This window comes from Genypterus blacodes, unplaced genomic scaffold (genome assembly GCF_046128005.1).
Source record: "Genypterus blacodes isolate CSIRO-AG114 ecotype Tasmania unplaced genomic scaffold, CSIRO-AGI_Gbla_v1 ptg000019l_1, whole genome shotgun sequence".
NCBI classification, from domain to species: domain Eukaryota; kingdom Metazoa; phylum Chordata; class Actinopteri; order Ophidiiformes; family Ophidiidae; genus Genypterus; species Genypterus blacodes.
In genome coordinates, this window is record NW_027466832.1 from 3,411,529 (window position 1) to 3,434,888 (window position 23,360).

General features: G+C 40.5%; 1 protein-coding gene across 2 annotated transcripts; it reads left to right on the top strand.

Moving 5' to 3' along the window:
- The first annotated feature begins 4,336 nt into the window (after positions 1 to 4,336).
- Positions 4,337 to 22,325, top strand: slc1a7b (solute carrier family 1 member 7b). Of its 2 annotated transcripts, none has more exons than XM_076141652.1 (11): positions 4,337 to 4,477; positions 10,718 to 10,797; positions 11,555 to 11,770; positions 14,603 to 14,645; positions 14,732 to 14,960; positions 15,117 to 15,216; positions 15,350 to 15,583; positions 17,890 to 18,084; positions 19,067 to 19,201; positions 21,667 to 21,775; positions 22,059 to 22,325. In XM_076141652.1, exons 1-11 carry the CDS (start codon positions 4,337 to 4,339, stop codon positions 22,323 to 22,325), a joined length of 1,749 nt encoding a protein of 582 aa, XP_075997767.1. The 2 variants fall into 2 exon arrangements, with proteins under 2 accessions (XP_075997767.1, XP_075997768.1); XM_076141653.1 differs by having other exon boundaries at positions 21,667 to 21,766.
- Positions 22,326 to 23,360: the final 1,035 nt, after the last annotated feature.

Consider the following 23,360-nt stretch of genomic DNA (forward strand, 5'->3'; position numbering starts at 1 on the left):
AGGCTGCTGTCTCTTCCTCTTAAATTGACCTTCTCTCCTTCGGCCACTTGGCGCCGCCATTTCCTTTATCTCTGGTTCTGTTTTTTTCTGCTTTCCTTTCACCTCCCAGTTACTCCAGCTGTTTCACATGACCTCATTATCCCTTTATAGTCTCTCTCCAGTCTCTCTTCAGATGCTGGATTGTTACCTTAAGCCCTTTTCACACGTAGACCATGGCATAATGCTTGGTTGACCTTCCAGGCACCGCTGGTGGTTCACAAATGCAAATATGTGCTGCAATAATCCCACTTTGCACTTTCTTCCCTTATTCAAACATGCCACAGCCAAGCTGCTAAAACGTGAGCAAAATGTTTTTTGTGATCTAAAAGCCCTTCAACTTTTAGGGTTGTTGTCTGTTTTGGGTCCTGACTCACCTACATTTATAGCAAGATAAAGATGCTGTTTTGGAACTGCAATAGTGCGTTCATTATGCATTTTATTTTGTATTCTGCAAGAAGAATGTATGGCAGCAAATATTCTTGTAAAGCTGCTGTTAGCACTAAGTGGATAATATTTCCTCTGCGTAAAAATGAAAAACAACCATGTGTGTATATTATGTATACACACACGTGCTTGCATCAGAAATGCATATACATTTGTAATGAATGAATCCATACATGCATGTCAGCTTGGAGAAGGTTGTCTAATCCAGTGTAATCCCTGCCTGATGAAACCACATACAGTGGAAATATTGGCCAAAGAGAGGGATTAGCTACCAGTCTGGTTAAACATGTGATCACAGCACGAGCACATCCACTCTTTACTGGCAGATACAGTCGTGTCCTGGCACAAGCAGAACACGCCAAAGTGCGTGAGCTTGTTGTTTATGGAATGTTTCTTCCATATGTCACACAATAGAGAGAGGGTTATTTATTATTAGGGGCTATGAGGCCTCAGATGTTTCACTGGTAGAGTTGTAACAAAGCCTGTTTCTAGATCACATTTAAATGTAATGGTTTACAAAACCTACCCATGTTAATCTTAATATTTGGGGGATTTTATTTACTTATGTACACAGCTTTTATGGAAATAGCTCACTTGCTGTGTTATAGAGTGTACATTGAAATCAGTGTTGCATCTTTCAACTCAACTATTTTCCTAGCTTTCACAGTATTTAATGTGATCGTTTTTATGTGCAGTGGTTTTGCAATTAATAACTCTGGTTTTGATATTACTACTTTTCTTAGTAGTAGCATCATCTTAAACCTACAACAGCTGGACACAGGGATTGCAACTTGGCCTTATCTCTAAACCAAATGCAGTTAAAACAATATTTAACTAAGAAAATATTGGGTTTTTCTACTGGTATTAATAGTTGGAAAGCTCTTTTTTGATAGAGACTAACAGAGGTCACTCCCAGACTTGGTGCAGAGCTTCACCATAAATGTTGTGGACCTCTGCACTAAATGAGTGATGAGTGATTCATCAACATCTTTTTATCTGACTGGGCACAAGACAAGTAAGTGAGTTTATTTCTTGTGTCTGTGTTCTTGTTTTCTTTTTGAAAAGTATACTGTAAACCAAACACACTGAATAAAGTCCAAAAGATAACTACATTTGAATCTACAAGAAAAATGTTGTGTGACAAACTAGTATCCTGTAATGCTCCAGCGTCCAGTCAAATGCATTTGTGCTAATCCCCCTTGTATTCTCGTAAGGTATTTAAGCATACATTACTGAGGGAAAGCCTTATGAACTGTAAAGCCTTCATGTATGCCTCTTTCACTTTCACCACTGCGAGGCAAGGTGATCAATTTCATTGAGTGGACACAGTGGACACAGTCACTTATAGTAGTGGTAAATGCTGTCACAAGTATACAACCTGCACTTTACACCAGCCACCAGAATTCAAGGACATTAGTCAAAGTAAATCATGACTATTTTTGTGTCCACTGAACACACCGTGACTTTTGTGGTTTTGTTTGACTTATATTGTACTTTCTGAACCAAATCAACAGTCTAGTCCTAGAACTGGTAGTTAATTTTGAAGATGCTACATCGGTTTCCTTTTGTATGGAGTTGATTTGTTTTGCATGGGACAGGATGCTGTATTGAACTGAACCAGCTGGCAGCAGGTTTAGAGTGGCGCACCCTGTTTGAAAGTTTGAGTGTGTTTAGTAAATGAAAAACAGATGGTTAGCAGCTTCTCTGATCAGTGTTGCACAATAGCATTTATTCTGCATCTAACAAATTACATCATTATCTGAAGTTTCACATTTCTCCTGTGATTCCAGGACGTGGAATCTTCATCTCCAGTGTCAAACGGACACCGCGGCGGCAGATCTAAACAACAGGTGGGCAAATATTTAGCAGCTAATGAAGGGTCACCCAACACACCAGATGAGTCGTGAACATGATGTGTGAGTGCATAAAGCTGCAGTTCCTATAATGGTCAGTAGATGGTAGGTAGACAAAAAAATACAATCTGCAATCCTGATGTGGCTTGTGACATTGTGGTCAGAGTTGAGATTAGCACACAACAAACTGTGCACTTCCATATTCAGACTTTACACTCACCTGCCCCTACATACTAAACAACACAGGCAGGTGCTTGGGGCCCTGTGACCAGCATGGGGCCTCATACCAAGGGTTCTGTTAAGTGATCCAAAAACAGACATTGAACAGAAATGAAAGCCCTCTGATCAGCGTTCATTTATGTGTAGTTTGTTTAGATTCCCTATTAATTAAATCTGAATATGACAAACTAGTCTGTAGGGTGGGCCAATGAGCTCTCTGGCCCAATTTCTAATTCTGCCAAGGACCCTCCAAAATAAAATAAGGGGTGTAGGAATGGAAAGAAATAACGCATGTGTTATTTGTTAAATTGAATGCTGTTGAATTGAATCATATGCATATGGTATTTTGATTTGTCAAACGAAATTCATTCACCCTGACAGAGCTCGACACAATAGCTGTGCATTGTGCGGTGTCGTCACAGCTCAGCATGATTTGTGTCATCGCGCACAACTATCCAGAATATTAGCAGAGAAATACTCAGACATGTTCCGTCTCTTTAATCCCTCAGGCCATCTGTGTCTATGTGTGAGTCTATCTCTACATTTTGGTTGTGTAAACAAATGAACTTGACCATAACAGTCAAAGACAGTTATTGGCAATTAATATCAATAATAGGATTGGTACTATTCACATTAGAAAACGGGATGTCACTATGTGTGTATCAGATTTTCTTTCACATTGTAGTGTTGCACTTTATAATGCAATAGATTTTCTGCGTCCCATTTTTGTGGTATCATAAACAAGTGTTTGTTTTAAAAGCATTGACTCATTCAGAAATATCTCTTATATGTTGACTCAAGAGACCCCAACAACCTAAATTGGCAACTTCGAATATGGAATTGAAGTCAGACGTATTCACGCTGATATGTAATTACTTGTGCAAAGGGATGATTAACCAGTTCTATTGATTTGCTACTATTGTTCTGTACCAGAGTGATAATAGTGAAGTACCAGTGTTTCTCTATGCAGATTATAACACTTGAACTCAATAAGAACAAGGGGTGTCCACATACATCTGGCCATATAGTGTATATCTATGCACAAATGTGTGGAGCTTGTGATGGAAACCAGCAATTCATCAACACTATAAAGTAAGTGATGTTATATATTTGCTTCGCCTCTGAGTATTACTGGGTAATATATTTAGCATTGCTTCCAGTGTCTCATTAGAGCTACATTTGTAGGCATCATGATTGACATGTCTGTATGTTACTTGTAATAATTCAATACTTTATTTTTCCATTGAATATAGTTTCCTTATCGAAGTGTACATATAATACAAAGAGAGTTCGGACTCAATGATTCAACGGCCATATCCCACATTGGGATGGGCCTGCTGATGTGACATCTTGAATAATTCGGCGCAGTGTTTCCAGTTCCCAGACACAGAGTTTGTGCCTTTCCCTGTTCGCTTCTCAATTTGCGGCTAACCTCTGTCAAATTGTCATGGATCTGGATGAATCCAGCTCCAGATCTGTATAATACAGTAGCACTCTAACAGGATTGGTGAGGTTTACGCCAAGCTGCCAGATGTGGTGAGTCCCTGATGGGTGGACCACGGTGGGAGGAGTTCCCTGGAAAGTGTGACAATCGTCTTAGTTCAGTGCAGATTGCCACAGCAGGAGGACAAGAGAGATGCTCGGCCAAATGGGACATTTCACATAATATACTGGTGTTCTTTTCTTTTCCCCTTTTTCTTTTTTCCCCTCGTCTCTTCACCTGTATTTGAGTTTTTGGCACATATATGGGTTTCTGACAGGGCACAGACAGGAGACTCACGATGGCTGTGGCTCTGGATGCAGTGTGGATGAGGGTGAAGAATGTCTGTAAACAAAACGGACTTCTCATCATGTCGGTGCTGGCTGTGGTCATTGGATGTCTTTTGGGATTCTTCTTAAGGACACGGGGCCTTACAGAGCAGGTCAGTCTGCCGTCAGTCAAGTTTGTGTGTCTTTTGGAGAGGTTTAAGCGAGGAAAGTGGTTTGTTGTGCAGATTCACAAGAGTCAGTCAACTACATCTCCGTAGGCTTAAGATCAACGGACAATAATAAAATAATGTACATATGAAACATAAATAATTTAGTAATGAGCATTCAATCTTTTTACTGCTTTTTACTGACTTATTCCACTCAAACATTAATGGAATCCTTTAATCTTATAGCAAGTTGTGAAATTGATGTTGTTACATTGTGTGTACAGTAAAACATTTAGATGAAGAGTTTTGCTGCCTGTCTGGTTCATCATTATTCCAATAAATTCTGCAGATGAGTGTGACTTAAATTAGAGTGTGTGTTAGATTGTGAGGCAGGTCAGGGATTCTTATATGGATAAAGGGATTTTTCACTTTCTTGCAGATCCAAAAAAACAAGACAACAGCTTTCTTTCTTTCTGTCTGTCTGTCTTCATGCACGTGTGTATTGATACAAATCTCTAAAATATACGATATATATATATGATAATATATGAGAAAACAGCCTATAAACGTGCAAGTACCACCAATGTGTAGCTAAACTGATAGATGATTGGTGATACATGATGTCGTGTAAATGTGCTGTTATAGATGTGAATCTTATGGAGGTGGAGCCAGAGGAGCGTTGCGTCTGTCATACCTCCATCTAGTGAATTTGAACAATAAATGCCTTTCTTTTTAGTCATCATAAAAAGACTAAATCAAAGGACAGATAGACAGGGGACGTGACATGAGCTCCCTGCTGTTAGATGTCATAATATATCGGCGAATGCATTAAAAACATAATGTACACATCCACAAAAACATCAAGTTTACAGTAGCAGCAGGTACAGCATCAGACACCTTTACAGGGAGCTTTTTATTTCATATCACCTCTCTGACTAAAGCCCTGTCATATCCTCAAACAGGCCTAAATATAGCTGTGGCGCCTGTCTCACAATAGAGGATTACAATCTAATCAAACAAATGCTTTCTCCAATTGTACACCAAACAACAGGGCCTTTCACTGTGATACATTCAACATAACTAAGACTTATATATTCTGACAATTACAATTTTGGACCCATTCTTGACACCATCTGGTCAATGGTTCACTGCAGAATAGCATTTACATTAGCATTTAACAATTGCAACTGCTTTATTACAGTTATCCTGACTAATCCCTAATGACTAATTCTCATACAGTTTCCACAGTAATCAATTGTGTCAGTCATGTTTATCAAACTGGATTACATTGCTTCTCAGTTGAATAGTTTTACTCTGATATACGTGAAGGTGTGTAAATTGTAACTGTGTAAATAATCATAACAGTTCTCTCAATTGTTAAAATTTCCAAGGCACAATTTCATGTTTCTGTTGATTTTGATGATTGTTGTAAAGCCTGAAGGGGAGTTTCCAACATTTTAGATCAACCACTGACACTTGCGCTCAAGTTATTCCACTGGTAAACATGTGACTATGTATGAACTGTATACATACTGCACATTTTACACTAAACAGCTGATGCACAGTTGAATAAGGGTTTCTGCAATGTCTGAACATGATGAGCCTGTTCAGGTGGATATTGACCAAAGGCAAGTGACTGCTCCTGAAACAGGGAGAGGAGTTAAAGATACAGGGCAGTAGGCACAAGGAGTTTTCCCAAGATGTACTGAGAAGGAGAATATCAGATGTGAGGTTGATGAAGAAGCTGTTGCTTGGCGGATGGGGGATGTGGAATCACTGCAGGATTGTATCTGTGTTACAATATGACAGTAGAGCTTTTTACAGCTGTTTTGTACAATAAATTACTATGTAAATGCTTCCTTATATATAAATGAGTGTAAACTCTGTACAGTGCAGTCTTTTCTTACAATAGTATACAGCAATGTGGAACTTTGAAATTGATGCTTGTGACACAGCTGCGTGTGGAATTTAGTTTTGTGCACAAGTCGGTCAGTTAGCTACAGAGAAACAATAGTTTAGTAAAGTGAGCAATCAGTGTGAGTGACAAAGTGGTGAAAAGCTGTGCTTCATAAATGTGGGGAAAAGGAATGCTTTGCCACGGTATATTTTCATACTGGTGTGTATGTTTAAACATAGCTGGCATAACATGGCTCAGGTAAAGCAGTCATCTAGAGATCGGAAGGTTCCTGCGTTGATTCTGGGGTCCTCCTACACGCATGACGGAGTGTTCCTGAGCAAGACACTGAATCCCTAAATGTTTCTTATGTGCAGAGTTGCCCCTTGCATTGTTTGTCGCTACCATGAGTGTATGAATGGGTGAATGTGAGGTCAATGTAAAGCTCTTTGTATAAAAGCACAATATAAGTACAGTCCATGTAAACATTATGCTGTCTTGGATCCACTGATTTCTCTGATGTGATGGAAGTTTCGGTGACCTCATTTTGAAACTTGAATTGCATTTAGATTAAGTGTGTTGCTGCGCTGCTTTTGTGTTATGGAGTTACACATGAGAACTTCCAGAATAATTTCAGGAAATATGCCAGAGCAATTGAAGAATAATTTGTACTCAAAGCCCTGAACATTTTGTGTCTTAGTCAGTGTTCAATCTGGGTTTGTGTGTGTCCAGTTGATCCCTGTGCATGCATTCTCAATTTCCCAATGCATGAATGAATAATTGCCTAACATTGACTTACTTCCCTTCATTGGGAGTTTGGTAAGGGTTAGTTAGTATTGAGTATTATAAGAAATGCATACACTGCTCAAGCATTTATAGAGAGAAGGTTGATTTGGATGGTTGATACATGGTGATTTCTTTGCCACTCAGTGTTTTTAGTTCTCTTAACTTAATCACGTGATAGGCAAATGCATGTGAATGTGAAATTTCTGTGAATGTACTCTGGATAGTACCATGTTTCGTGTATGTAGGTTTTTGGTAATGCAAAGCTGTATTTAAAGATACCTCTTAGGAGAGAGGGTTGCTCAAACAAGCAATATTCAAAATGTTACATTGGAGAAAGGAGACCATTAATAACAAAGAATGAACTTGAAAAAGAAGAAGGTGTTTTGTTTTGGATGGCATTAGCACTTGCAGTTATGTAGCTACAGTAACCATGGAGCCTGGCAGAGAAAGAGTATTGTTGTCATCGGTTTATTATAGCTAAGATGTATTAGAGGAGAAAACACACGATCAGACATTGATAGAATTGACTTAACTGTGGCCTAGTTTATTTATGTATTTATTATTACATATTTAGATTGTAGATAGATTGATATGTGCCTGTCTAAATGTGTGGCAAAACCATGCAGAATTATTGGCAGTTTCGACTTTTAGTTGGGAATATTTACATTACACCTTATCATTACTTTAAGTAGAATGTTGGTCTACTATATATATATACTATCTACTATACCACCAATATACATTGTGCAAACACCCCAGACATGATTTCATGTGGTTTCAGGGCTTCCTGAAAACATTCCCATTTACATGGAAAAACTATCATAGCCTTGAAAATGTCACTAATGGAAAATAAACTTTGCAGTTGCTATGTACCTGCGCGGTAGAGAACTTTGCATTGCAAGAAAAATGTTGATACCTAGAACACTTGTTTTCTAAATTATTGCAGAATTGAGATGGAACTTAACTGCTTTGCACACTAAGGAAAGTTAGTCAGGGAGACTCAGGTCCAAAATCAACTTCATTGCCAAGCTTTAGTTTAGATCTCAAAATCACACACCACTTTTTGACAAGAGCGTATAAATTCTAAAAATGAATATGAAAACTAATGCTTCACAGATAAGCAATCAGTTAAATAGAACTTGGTTATCCAGGTTATGGTTATATAGTTTCTGATTTTTTTTTAGTTCACTCTAATTTGTCAGGGACACACCACTTAACCTCGGGAAAAGGCTGTATGAAAATGCTTTTTTAAACTTTAGAATTACATAAATAACTACATGGATTATAGTTTTAGCCACGCCCTTTTAAAAGTGATACTAAAGACGCAATGTCAGTGACGTAGTAAGGATGTTACTATTATTGCTATTATTCCCTGAAAATAACCGGAATATCACTTAAATAACCTATTTAACATTAAACAAGTACAAGCCTGGTGGCTTATTTTAAAGATAGAAATCGTTTTCCCTTTATGAATGACATAAATTAGACATTGTATATGCAAGTAAGATAGAAATATATTAAGATCATTAATAATGGGTTCTTTCTATAATACTGAACACAGAATCTGACAAGAAGACACCAGTCAAAGGTTGTTTTGCACTCTGACAACCCAAAAGGTGCTTCTGATTTAGAAGAACCACAAGTAAATGTGTATTAGCAATAATAAAGTTGTCATTGTTGGTGTAGTTGTCGTTGTTGGTAGTCAGATTGTGTGAAAAATGTCATTTTGATTTTATTGTGATATTTATAGTGCAGATTATATAACTAGCAGCATGAGAAACAATGCTTTGACTGCCGTAAGCTGAACACTGCCATCACAGTGAAATCACAACTAAATCTGTGCGCGTGCCAAATTTTCTAGGTCAACATAACTGAGTCAGATCAGAAAGATTCCTAAATCCACCCAACAGTTGCAACATCAATGTTTTTACAGAGAAACATTTTCATTCTAAGTATCACATTTCTACTTTAATGTAAGGTTCATACCTTTAGTTTGTAACAGTTCAATATACTAATGCTGTGTTTTAGGATTTATGATACTACTTCTGTGTTTTATGATTTCATATGAATGTTTGGGTGATGGTTGGTAAAAACCTGTGGAACTGCCTTGGTCTGTTCTCAGGACCATAGGAAGCAGCTGCTCTATGTGCCCGAAAACAGACTTATGGACACTAGCAAATACGCAAAGACAAATCAGTGCAACATTCAGGGCCTGAGTGTATGCAAGGTCTGATCCTGCTCTTATACAGAAAACTAAGCTCTCTCTGCTTAATGCCATACAGAAAAGCTCTTTAGCTGTCATTATGTACCCGCATTAATCCAAGCTTCCCTTCCATCTCCCCTGGTATTCCTAAACCTACAACCTACTATTTCCTCTCAGTACAATATGCACCTTTTCTATGTTTATAAATCTCAGTGGCTAATTTCAACTCCTTGCATGTCTTGATGGCCAATATTAGGACTTTTACCGTGGAGACTCAGAGACGTAGATGCATTTGAAATAATTTTTTGGAGCATATGTGAATGAAATGAAAGGAGTCTGTTTGACGTAGGCCCCATTCTTTGGAACAGCATTTTCTGAATCCTCAACGTTCCACAGACCCTGCTGGCGTACATGGCGGGGGAGAGGACTCTACCCCCAGTCAGCAGGATAGGGACCAAACTGATGGCAGTAGGCAGGAGATGAAATGAAAATATGTCAGTTGGCAGACTGAATGCTGCAAAGACAATTGTTAGCGAATGAATGTGTCAGTTTATCCTGGTTTTTGAATGCCAGGATATCAACAAACACAGATTTTATCCAGCATCAATGTTCCTGTAAATAATTTCACGTTTAACCTGTGGTAGTGTGATGATTTACGAGATTTCTACTTGATACTTTTATATGGTGCTACTGGAAAATCAGGTACTATGAAAACTCATGCACAACATTGGTCTAACAGGGTATCTACACTCAGTAACTTCATATGTTTTTGTCTGATCGGTTAGCTATCTGACCATGAAAACATTCCATTAACACTTAAACAATAGTGAAATAAGACAAAAGATTCTCTTTGCTTGCACAGTTGGTACAAAAATATCCTGTACTATCCATATGGGTGCTTCCAGTGGCGGAACTAAGAGTGAAAAGACTGTACACCCTGACATTTAGATATGATAATCTTGTTAGATACATTTTTTAAGATTGAAGTCTGTTGTCAGGAGATATGGCCATAATTAACATTTTGACTCGATACAGTATGCATTTGCTCTGTATAGGGCTTCAGCTATTTTCTTTGATGATTGACTTGTTTTCTTTTAAGGCTTTCTTTTTTATCTGACCTGCTTGATAGCAACACATGGAGCTCAGCATGAGTATCAATTTTACACTTGTGACTTTATGTTATTAGTTGTTATTTGATTGTGAATATTTAATCATTAAACAACTGTTGGTGGTGGTTTGACATGTAATAGTAATTTCAGGTCATAAACGTCCTCCCTTGTCTGTCCATCACTGCTCATTTTCTGCTCTAACAGTGCATCAGGCATTGTAATAATACCTTGTCTGTTTTTATTGTTTCTAACAGGAAGTGAAGTACTTTCAGTTTCCTGGAGAGCTGTTGATGAGGATGCTGAAGATGCTCATTCTTCCGCTCGTTGTATCCAGGTAGTCATATATGACCTAAGTCCAATTACATTTGGCAAAAACAAATGATGAGTTAATGAAGGGGTTGTTTTGTTTTTGCAGCATTGGAGGATGTGACGCGAGACTTTAACAGATGAACCAAATCCAATCAAATTTATCTCTATAGCCCAATATCACATAGAGTGTCTTTATAGGCCGACAACAGCAGACGGTTCCTAACTTAGACAAGACAGAAAATCTCCCATCCTCTGCAGTGTCACTGGCAACTTTCTTTGGCTGCTAGGCCACAGGAGAGTGCACTCGAAAAGGCTACCCTCTGGTTCTCAAGCCGTCGGAGCCCCGTAAGGACTCCCCACAGGACTCGAATAAGCTGCCCTCCGGTTCCCAAGCCGAGTCTCCATGGACTGAGCCACTGCCGCTAGACTAGACTACTTTTGAAGAAATTGAGAAATTGTAACTTGATCACAGAAACCTCACAATGAATAACCAGTAAGACACGGGCAAAACATTTTGCAGCTGTTTTTGTGTTTGTGATGTTTTGTCAGCTTTATATGGTTTTAAAACATTTTGGAATGCTGTGTTTCTATCTCAGTCTGTCAAAGTCTGTCCATTCCTAGCAGAGTCCAAAAAATACCAAAAATGTGCTTTGCAAACAACACAACATGGGTCATCTGCATGGGGCAGTTGATATTGAATGTTCACAGTTATCTAACCGACCTGAAAACAAAATCCTGCCAAATACCCGCATTAATATTTAAATGGATGTTTCTTCTTTCAGTTTGATGTCAGGCCTGGCAGCCCTTGATGCCAAGTGTTCCAGTCGGCTCGGTCTGATCACAGTGTCTTATTACCTGTGGACCACCTTTGTGGCTGTCATAGTGGGTATCATAATGGTCTCCATCATCCATCCGGGTGGTGCGGCCCAGAAGGAGGACTCTGAGGACAGTAGCAAGCCAATCATGAGCTCTGCTGATGCTTTGCTGGACCTCATCCGGTAAGACCACATACACATCAGATCATCCACCAAGGAGGTTATATTTTTGCATGTGTTAAATGTCTGTTTGTTTGTCTGTCACTAGAGTCTTTCAAATGCTTATGAACTGATTTTCAAGAAACTTCACATTTGACATAATCCAGGGAAGAAAAGAATACAATTTTAGTGGTGAATTTAGTTTAACACAATTATGTTCACTGTTGTTTTGAAACATCTATATATTTCTATGAATTCCTATATAGTAACTCACGGGTGCTTTCTCACATCAGGTTGCAGCCTGATAGTAGAGCAGATAGTAGAGCACAGGATAGCAGAGAAGTCATCTCGGGGATCAGAAGGTTGCTGGGTTGATTCTGGGCTCCTCCTAGGGAGTATGTGAAGTGTCACCACTTTAAGAATAACCCTGTTGTTGTTATGCTGCTGTATGCATCTCTGTCAGAACATTCATTATTTCGCCACATCTATTGGTTAGGATCCTACGTGTTTGTGTTCTTGTGTTACTTCCTGTTTTATCTTGTAGTAGTTTCTGTTGTTAGGTTTGTGACCTTACCTAATTGTTTCCTCCTGTGTGATTGTCATTACCTGGTCCCCGTTGTCATCATCCCTATATTGTCTGCATCTTTCCCTCACCTTTTGTCGGTTCCTGATTGTGTCCTGCTCTCGTCCCTGCGTACCTCTGGTTCACTGGATTGTCCCCACTTCCCTCCTGGTCGTTTTCTGCTTCTGTTCCTGGTTTGTTCTCTTTCTGTCTCAAAATGTCAGATATACTGTATATATACAGTATCTGACATTTCAATTTCAGTTCATCTGTTTTCTGTTATCGCTTCTGCCTGTGTTTCTTGTTTGCATGTGTCTGTTGTCTTACACAGGCCGGAATTAGAGTAGTATATTATTATATCTAGGAAAACAAGCTACCACCATTATTATTACAGATGGTGTCACACGACACACAAAGCCACTGATGGCTGGCTTCTCTATATGTTTCAGTTTGTCAGGATTACACAGAACATTCTGGACCCATTTTGACAAAATGTGCTGGAAGGGTTGGGCTTCTAGAAAAAGTTCATTTGTATAGCACTTTTCAAGAGCTGTGGTCCATACTGCTAGCTGAGTTACTGTACAAGGAGAAGATGTTCCAAACCTGAGACCACAATGGCAAAGGCTTGGTCATCCCTGGTCTTAAACCTAGTACGACTGATGAACAGACGATACTGCTCAGAGGACCTGAGAGGCATGAACATGGGTTCACAAAAATAGGCAGGAGTCTGATTATTAAACTAAAGTGAACTACAGGATCTTGAAATCTATCCTTTATTTTACAGGGAGTGTGTTAAACAGTGCATTCCATGGTGCTTGTCTTGATGCTGTACTTTGTGTAATAAAACCTTATTATATAAGCAAAGACAGTGTCAGCAAAGATCCTTCCTTCCTTCATCTTCACATCATCGCAATGCAAGATTCCACTAAACTTTAGAGCCAAGTTTGTGAGGCAGGAGAATAATGAGTTATAGTAGTTGAGGAATCAATTGTGGACTCAAGGTCCCAATATTTAGAAAAGGAGGAGAGAAACCTTAATTTAGAGATGATCCTTAGTTGGTAGAAACAAGAACGAGACAGTGACCTCAGGATCTAGGTGTTGAGTATTAGTTGTAAGAGATTTGTTTTAACCGACTATGTTCTAATCCAATACAGCTTCTTTTTTTATACCCCAATTTGTTTTGGGTAGCAATTTGCTCACACTTCCTTGTAGCTTGGTTTCACCACCACAGATTGTAGGTGCAAAAGAACAGAACCACTTTGATGCTTAAGTTTTTGTCACAACATTGAAAGCAATGAACGAAAAAAAGCACAGTGGCATATCACATTGGTACACGAGAATTAGGGTTTAAAAGGTGCAGTTGAAGGGAGGAATCAGTCCATAATGGAGCTCTCAAATAGCTCGGAAAAGAAACAAGATCTAAATTCATTGATATTGTAATCAAAATACTAATCAATAAAGTAAATATATATATATATATATATACATATACATTCAATGGGAATCACCAGAAGAACCTTAAGAAGGAAATTTAAAGAAAACGTGCTAAATTATCTTAAATGTTGCTGCTCCTGAAGATTATATAATAGACAGAGTCGGGATACTGCCACAACATTTGTGATTCTGTGCTTTGCATCACAACCTACTTGCGAGTTTTTTATTTCTATAAATGTCTTCGCTGATGGAAAGGGGGGACAGGCCGTGAGAACAATCTATGACCCAAATAACATCGGGATATGTCACAAAACTCCCATTTAGTGTGTTAACTATCATCTTTGAATGTGGAATTTTTGATGCTTGTGCGCCGGCACCAGGGACAGTGTACAACAAAAGGTGGACTGTGATATTACCAGCAGCTGCCCCAAACCAGCACAAAGGCTCAGTACATCTGGCCCAGAGTGACTGATGACTGATGCACAATAGAACATTTATGAGTATAAATGCTTTTTTCCATTTATATGGAGGGGGAGTGGCAGGTATAAATCTCAGATTGTGATAATATACTGACACAGATTGTATTAGCCTCAGAAAAGGATGCTCAACTCAAGTTAAATATTATCCTTGTTACCTGTGGACTACTGCTCAACCACTTCAAACACCATAGACATAATCTCTATGTAGTTGACACGTTTCAGTTCTATGTTTATTTAAGCAAACAAGCAAATTAGCCTCTAAAGCTTTATAGCTAATGTTTGTTTGCTTGTTTATTGTATTTGTTTGGGCTTTTTTGTATCGATGCCGCAGTTTGCATTGGGTGATACATGCTAATGAATGAATTTCTCTCTTCCTTCTAGCAACATGTTTCCATCTAATTTGGTTCAGGCTACATTTCAGCAGGTAAGACTTTGATATTGCACTTTCAGACTTCAGGCATCTATTTTTTTTAAAGGAATAAATCCATACATTTCCTTTCCCTTAAACAGTATCGAACAAGTAGTGAGTACATTGTGAAGGCCAAACCCACTGTGAGTCAGAAAACAGAGTCCACCACACGACGGATGCTCATCTATGGAATACAAGATGATAATGGAACAGACATCCAGAACTTTGCCCTTGACTTAACCCCACCCCCTGATGTGCTCATACGCACACGAGAAGGCACAAGCGATGGAATGAATGTGCTTGGTATTGTCATCTTCTCAGCCACCATGGGTAAATACTCTTCTTTGTTTACCTTCTTTGATCTGTCTTCTTTTCTGATCTCTGGTGTGTGTACTTTGGTTTGAGTTTTAAAATTAGTTAAGTTAAGTAATGCATTGCAAGTTAAGTAATGCATTGAATCAAATAACACTATTGATATTTTCATAGGTATTATGCTGGGGAGGATGGGCCCAAATGGCACTGCCTTGGTGAACTTCTGCCAGAGCCTGAATGAGGCTGTCCTTAAAATTGTTGCCATTGTTATATGGTAATGCTTGCTTCATTTGGCTGGTTGTATTTGTTGACACATAGCTGAGAACGTGACATAAAGAATAGAAAACATTGATGAAGCTGTATAGGCCCTATTCCACAGCTTTGACCTTTGAATGTCCTTGTCCTAGGTATTTTCCGTTTGGCATCGTGTTCCTGGTGGCCGGGAAGATCCTGGAGATGAGCGATCCATCGGCTATGGGGAAGAAGTTGGGTTTCTATGCTGTCACTGTTGTGTTTGGTCTGGTGTTGCATGGCTTATTTATCCTGCCAGCCATGTACTTCATCATTACCAAAAAGAGTCCCATCGTTTATATAAGAGGAATCCTGCAAGCCCTGCTCATTGCTCTGGCGACCTCCTCTAGGTAATGGAAGTGACTACATGATTCATTTAATTTTTATTCTGTCATTTGGGATCATTCAAGTATTAATTCATTCTTCTCTGAACAACAACAATAATAATAGTAATAATACAAATAATGATAATAATAATTCAACAGATACTTAGCTTTCCCTTTGTTTTAGCATTTTTAAAATGGACATGGCAGTCATTGAAATGTTCTAAAGTCGAGCTTTGCTTCTTTGGGCCTGATTTGGGCAATTTGGTGTCGTTTGAATAGGCAATGTTTGTTGGGTAACAGAGTGCCGCGCAAATGATCTACTTCAGCAGTAAGAAGTAGATACTTTTCATTGAGCATTGCCATGGAATACGGAGTGGGTGAGTTAAGGTAGGAGTCAGCAATCGATGTGCCTCATCCACCTTTGGTTGGTGTGTGAGGATTTGGTACTTGAAGAGATGTTGCAGTCAGCCGTAAGTTCTCCACAGCAATCCTAGTTGTGCAAACTCTTGTCCTTGGTAGCCACTCTCTGGAACCACTGGTCGTGGTAGCTGTGAGTGTCCTTGAGGTGAATAAACCCGCATCTGTGGCTACATTGGCGCTGAATGCGAGTAGGTGTACTGCCCCTGGGGATGCAGCAGCTGTATGGCAGAAACAGCGCTGGACTGTTACATCCTTGAGGCAGCAAAGGGGCTGCATGCTGGTAGCTCTGAGGTGGCTGTAGCTGGTAATAATTTGAGTGATATATGGAGGGCCCAGACAGATAGGGCTGTGACTTTACATGGATGGGGATGTGTTATAGCCCTTCATTAGCTGTATCTCTTGCATCATCTTTTCTAAAAGCTCCATTACTGCGTCTCCAGGTGCTGATGCCTCCCTTTGACCTCTCTCATATCTGGCAGAGCTGTAGCCTTGGTTGGCTGTAGGTTCAACATACTACAGTGCTTGAGTAGTGATTGGCTAACATTGATTCCACCTAGGTGGGTCCACAGGAGTAGGAAAGTGTGCTGGTGGTGGTGATGATAGAGGCACCTCTCACCTGAGGCAGGTGATTGAGGCATATGTGAGCATAGCTAAAAGTCTCCTTCTCTTGTCCAGTCTCTACGGCACTGGAGTGAGCCGGAGGCACATAGCTCTGTAGCTCAGTGCTGTAGCTGTCAGGCTTTAATTGAGGAGCTCAAGCAGATGTCCCTCTTTCACTGGGTCTTCTTTGGTCTCTCTGCATGCTGTGCTAGATTGGGTGTCAAGGAGGTAACACCTGGCCTGTTCACATGTTATGTTTAGGATACACTGAGTCCTTATTGGCATCGGGTTCAAGGCTGGAAGTATCCATCCTTTGTCCTGAGTCATGAATCAATAAAACAATAATGTGGGTTTAACAGAAGAAAGGCATGCAATCAGTATCTACATCTATCGTGGCACTCAAGTGTGTCAAGTGTGTGACTACATCTAAGAGTCGAATCATGGACATACGGTCAAAAATCTACTGCATCGTTGAAGGCAGTGAAAGCCTTTCTGAGCAGATCTAGTTAGATTCTCAAAGTGAATGTTTCTGTCTCCTAAGATTAGAATATTGTTAACATGGGTGACAATGTCAGCAAGAAAAGTGGCAAACACATAACAGAATTTTGTGTAAAAGAAGGACAGTAGACAACAACAATCTGAAAAGAAAGTCATTTGTCAATGTGCGTGTGTTTGTGGAACATAACAGGTGTAGAATGAATAGTTGAAAAGATGACAAATCTATGCTGCTGCAGCTTTTGCCGGTAAGGTAGAGAGAATGGTCAAAAATAGACCTGAGCCAAACCATGAGCCAAGTCAATATCTTACAGCTAGTTTACACAGAGGTTCAACAGATCCAATTAGGTTTTTTTTGGATCAGATCATTGATTATAAATGATTTGCTTGGTGGACATCTCCTATCTATGAAGCCAACACACCTGTAGTAGCATGTCAATAGGGCTATTACCATCTCAATTTTTTGTGGGATTACCAGAAATGTTTATGCATTTGAAATCTTAAAACTAGGTCCATGGGGAGCTGTACAATAACGGACAGAAAACACAGTCTCTATGGGTATACTATGTTCCTGGAAGAGTCTACACATAGTGAGAGAGTGACTCACAGGTTCTCTAAGAGCCTGTGTCGTGGCATGTGGTAAGCTCTTTCAAAGCCGCAATGGAACGTGAGGAGATCAGAAAACATCTCTTCTTGGATATTTTGGGCTATTTGTTAGCCAAAGCAAACCCTGAGTAGAAATGACAAAGTGGTTATGTAATCCTTTTTTATGTGAGCCTTAACATTTTTGATTATCTTCTGTCTGCCTTTCCCAGCTCTGCCACATTGCCTATAACCTTCAAGTGCCTGTTAGAGAATAACCACATTGATCGTCGCATCATCCGTTTCGTGCTCCCTGTGGGTGCCACTATCAACATGGATGGCACAGCCCTGTATGAGGCTGTGGCAGCAATATTCATCGCACAGGTTAATAATTATGAGCTGGACTTTGGACAGATCATCACCATCAGGTCAGTGGTTCACAGGAAACTGGAAAGTATCAGACAAACACTGTAGCATCTGTGCTGTGGTGTAAAGTGAAGTATTTTAAAGCCTCACTTAAGTTACAATTAGGTAGAGTGTGTCGTAATTCCTGGTGTTCCTGCTTATGTAATTACAAAACCGTTGTTAAAAACCTTCATGATATGGCTGGTAGTACACAATTCTAATTGGTCAATCAGGGCATTCCATGGTCAATCATTTTCGAAATGACCACTGAGCTTGATCACTAAACTGAGGTGAAGCTGAGGCGCCTTAATTGTTTTACTTAACTCCATTACTTATTTATTTCTCATTACAGTGTCAGCTAGGACGTATCATTGAAATTCCTGATTTACAGATAAACAGGAAATGTGGAGATGTTTTGTTATCTGTTAACTTATCTCTATACTCATTGCTTTATGCTTTGTGTAGATTGAAAATGCCCACTAATCTCTCAAAAGAGCAGTGTGACCTTGATAAACCACCATGTCTCTGTCACGTCAACACTGGGCTTTGCACCCCAACGCCACGCCCTCCACCCTGGTGAACCAGTTATGTGCTCACCATTCATTCAGATCGAACAAACAAACAGCAGGCTCTGCTGAGTGTGGCTGTAGATAAATCAATCAGTTGTTGCATGTGTTGTGCTTTCTGGTGAAAATCATAAATCCATAAAGACAGCAGCACAGTTTCATAATTTTTTTATTAATATGTGCCATTTGCCCCCTGCTGAGAATGAAGGTCGCCTATGAGGATATAGCACTTATTCAGTGTTATTTGTTCACTTGTGGGGCAAACAGACTTTACACTTCACCTTTTCACATGTTTTCAGACAAGACAAAGGTTTATAGGTTGACAACGTTTTCCTACACCTTAGGTTCATTAAGCATTTTAAAAATGTATTGTATTACCTCAACAAGCCTACCTAAATTCTTCTTTTGTAATGACACTGATCCTCCAAATCTCTTCCAGCATCACGGCCACGGCAGCAAGTATTGGTGCAGCAGGGATACCTCAAGCTGGACTGGTCACCATGGTGATAGTCCTTACATCAGTCGGATTACCAACTGATGACATCACTCTTATTATTGCAGTAGATTGGGCCTTGTAAGTATAATGTGGGTTCACTTGCATAATTCTTATGTAAAAGATACAACCTAATCAGCTCAGACATAAACATAACCCATCTTCCAGAATTTTTCACATTGTTCACATTTTCTTTTTTTTTTCGCAATTTGTTTTTATCAGAATCAGAATCAGAATAGCTTTTATTGCCAATTAAGTTTGCACTTAAAGAATTTTTTGTGGTTATTGATGCGATAAAAAACACAAGACATAAGACAACAAGACAACAAGACAACAACTATGCAACGAAATTGAAATAAATTAGAAAAACACACATTAAATAAATTAACTAAATTGAATAAGATTAAACGTGCAAGTTGCTGGGGAAATTATATGGTCAGTGGCAGACCCAGGCCTTGTTAATGAGGCCCAAGGCAGAGGGGAAGAAACTGCATTTGTGGCGTGAGGTTTTGGTCCTGATAGACCTCAGCCTCCTGCTAGAGGAGAGGGTTACAAACAGTTTGTGTCCAGGGTGGGAGGGGTTGGCCACAATCTTGCCTGCCCGCCTCAGGGTCCGAGAGGCGTGCAGGTCCTGGAGGCATGGCAGATTGCAGCCTATCACCTTCTCTGCACAGCGTATGATACGCTCCTCCAGATGGTGATGGAGGAGGTGAGGGTGGACTCAATAATGGCAGAGTAGAAGCGTACCATCGTTGTCTTTGGCAGGCTGAACTTCTTCAGCTGCCGCAGGAAGAACATCCACTGCTGGGCCTTTTTGGTGAGGGAGCTGATGTTGAGCTCCCACTTGAGGTCCTGGGAGATGATGGATCCCAGGAATCGAAAAGGCTCCACAGTGTCAACTGGGTGTGATGGGGCGGGTGGGGCTGCGTTCAGTCAGAAATCCACGACCATCTCCTTTGTTTTTAGAGCAATAAGCTCCAGGCTTGTTCTGCCTGCACCAATTCACCAGACTGTCAATCTCCCGCCTGTAGGCGGACTCGCCTACAGGGCGGGAGATTGACAGAGATGAGTCCAATGAGGGTGGTGTCGTCCGCGACCTTCAGGAGCCGGACCGACTGATGACTGGAGATGCAGTCATTGGTGTACAAGGAGAAGAGTAGTGGGGAAAGAACGCAGCCCTGAGGGGAACCCGTGCTCATGGTACATGCATGCAACGTGTTTCCCCAGCTTCACGTGCTGCTTCCTGTCAGTCAGGAAGTCTGTGATCCACCTGCAGGTGGAGCCGGGCACGTGAAGCTGGGAGAGCTTGTCCTGCAGCAGTGAGGGGATGATGGTGTTGAAGGCAGAGCTGAAGTCCACAAACAGGATCCTGGCGAAGGTTCCTTTGGAGTCCACGTGCTGGAGGTTGAAGTGGAGGGCCATGTTGAAGGCGTCATCTACAGACCTGTTGGTTCTGTAGGCGGACTGCAGGGGGTCCAGGAGGGTGTTGGTGAGGGATTTCAGGTGGGGGAGCACCATGTGCTCAAAGGACTTCATGACTACAGAGGTCAGAGCAACGGGTCTGTAGTCGTTAAGTCCTGTGGTCCTTGGCTTCTTGGGGATGGGGATGATAGTTGAAGCTTTGAAGCAGTCTCCAATGAGGTGTCGGTGAACACCAGAGACAGCTGATCGGCGCTGTGCTTCAGCGCGGAGGGTGAGACAGAGTCCGGACCGCCAGCTTTGTGGGGGTCCTGACTCCTGTACAGCCTGTTAACGTCCTTCTCTAGAAATGAGAGGGGCGTTCATGGGGGATGATGATGTCATCATGGCTGTAGGTGTCAAGGGGGATGGTGTCAGGGCTGGCAGCTTGACCATCAAAGCGACAGGAAAACTCATTCAGCCTGTTTGCAAGGCACAGATCATTTAGAGACTGAGCGGGCTTAGGCTTGTAATTATTTCTCTGAGACCCTTCCACACAGATGCAGTGTCGTTAGCTGCAAACTGCTGCTTCAGTTTCTCAGAGTACAGTTTCTTAGCATCTCTCACAGCCTTGCTAAATCTGTACTTAGCCTCTTTGAACCCATCTTTGTCTCCACTCCTAAATGCCTGCTCCTTTTGGCGGCAGAGCTGCCTGAGTTTCACCGTGAACCAGGGTTTGTCGTTGTTAAAGCTCACCCTGGTGCTTGTCGGTATACAGCTGTCCTCACAGAAGCTGATGTATGATGTCGCAGCGTCTGTGTATTCGTCCAGACTGACGGTGTCAGACCTGAACATCCCAGCAATTTTGAAGCAAACATTGTACATGACATTGTGCTTACAGTTGTAGGATATTTTGGAGATCATTTTTTATATAGAAAGAGGAGAGAGAGAGAGAGAGAGAGAGAGAGAGAGAGAGAGAGAGAGAGAGAGAGAGAGAGAGAGAGAGAGAGAGAGAGAGAGGTTGTATTATCACAACTATTGTTAAACTTTATACATAGACACCCAGAAACGCCACCCAACCCCACATTGTTCACATTTAAATGCAAACAGGTCTTTACAACTGTTTCAAGTGTTTTTCTGCTCTACAGAGACAGATTCAGAACCATGGTGAATGTAATGGGGGATGCTTTGGCCACAGGTATCATGGCACACATCTGCAGGAAAGACTTCATAAAAGAGGGAGATGTGGTGAGTTTGGTTATCATAGCCTTTCCAGCGCAGGGTTTTCCCTTTGCACAAATATACATAAAGATCTTTGTAGCTAAGAGAGTCTAAGAGAGTCAAAGGCTGACTGTCATTGTGCTATCTGCAATATTTCAATTTGAAAAAACCTGAGAACTGTTCAGCAACCCAGCACCCAAAAATAGGGTCAAGAAAGAACTGTGTTTGTCATTGTGTATCCCTTACTATATGTTTTTTGTTTCCTATTCGCATTTTACTTCCCATTTTCCTTGCTTCCCTTAACTCTGTTGTTCCCCAGGTGCCCTTGATCTCTGAGCCCCAACCCACGATGATGATGAACACTTCACCTCTGATGAATTGTCACAACAACGGCAGCTATCAGCCGCCTTATTGGGGTGTCAAACACGAACTTATCCCTCCTGAGGTGGCCCAACTCATGCAGCTTGAAGAAGGCATCCGGCCAGTCCTGACAGAAAGGAAGAAGCCACCAGTACCTCCGAGGCACTTAAAGAAGTTCAAAGAACACTGTGCTATTGATATGAATGGCCTTGAGACCAATGTGTAGCCTCCTTGTCCATATTAACATCAGGATTGTTTACATAGTTAGACAGATGAGACCTCATGAAGAACACCTTTTGAGATGGAAGGACGACGTGCCCTCATTCATTCATGCTTATTTGAGGTCAAAAAGGGACAAAAATGTCCTTGCAGAAGTCAGATGATGCAGCAACAACAATCACTTTGGAACACCGAAAGGACAACATCATTTTTTCATATCAGTGCATTTGGACTTGCAATGCTTAATTGATTTCTATTTGAGATTTTATATGATTTCATAGTTACATGTGTGTCTGCATGTAACAAAAGTCATTTTTTACTACTGCATGGAGCCAGTTCTTTGTCACACACACTATGAGAGAGAAAATAAAATGCATGTGTGAAATACCCTGATTTATTTGCCTTAACAATGCTGATCATAACGCAGTTTTACTTGTAAAACACAATGAGTGGCATCTACAGATTCATGTTCATTTATGTCCAGGTGTCCTTTTAGATTTGGATCAGTGTGTACTTATAAATGCCATTCAACCATACACGTATAATTTTTGCGAAAATTCTTGGACTACAGGTAGACAAAAGGCCACTGGCCAAGTCAGAGCCTCCTAGTAAGACCTATGAGCCAAACAAAAACCATGTTAACGTTACCTGAGCTGTTAATGACAGAGCTGAGTACAGTAACTGTAGGCCATCAAAATGTTCTTCCTCAATTTTCCTTGCTGTTGCTGCAGAGCTCCCTTGGTTCAGACATGTACATCTGCTTGACTACTTTTTCATTTGGCAAATTCTTGTGTTGTGCTGTTCTGTTTGTTGCTTTCCATTTATATAATTTCTTTTTCAAGAAAGTCACCACAAAAAACATGCATCTGTAAACATCCGTCACCCCTAACCTGGAAATGAAACTCCAAACGTTATGTCTTACAAAACCACTAATTCACAGAGTCTCTTAACATTACAGTTTAGTTGACCTTTTTTTTTAGGGTGTTTTGCTTAGTAAACCAATACAGTGTAGTGTATGTGATTTGTAAATCTATTTACTCAA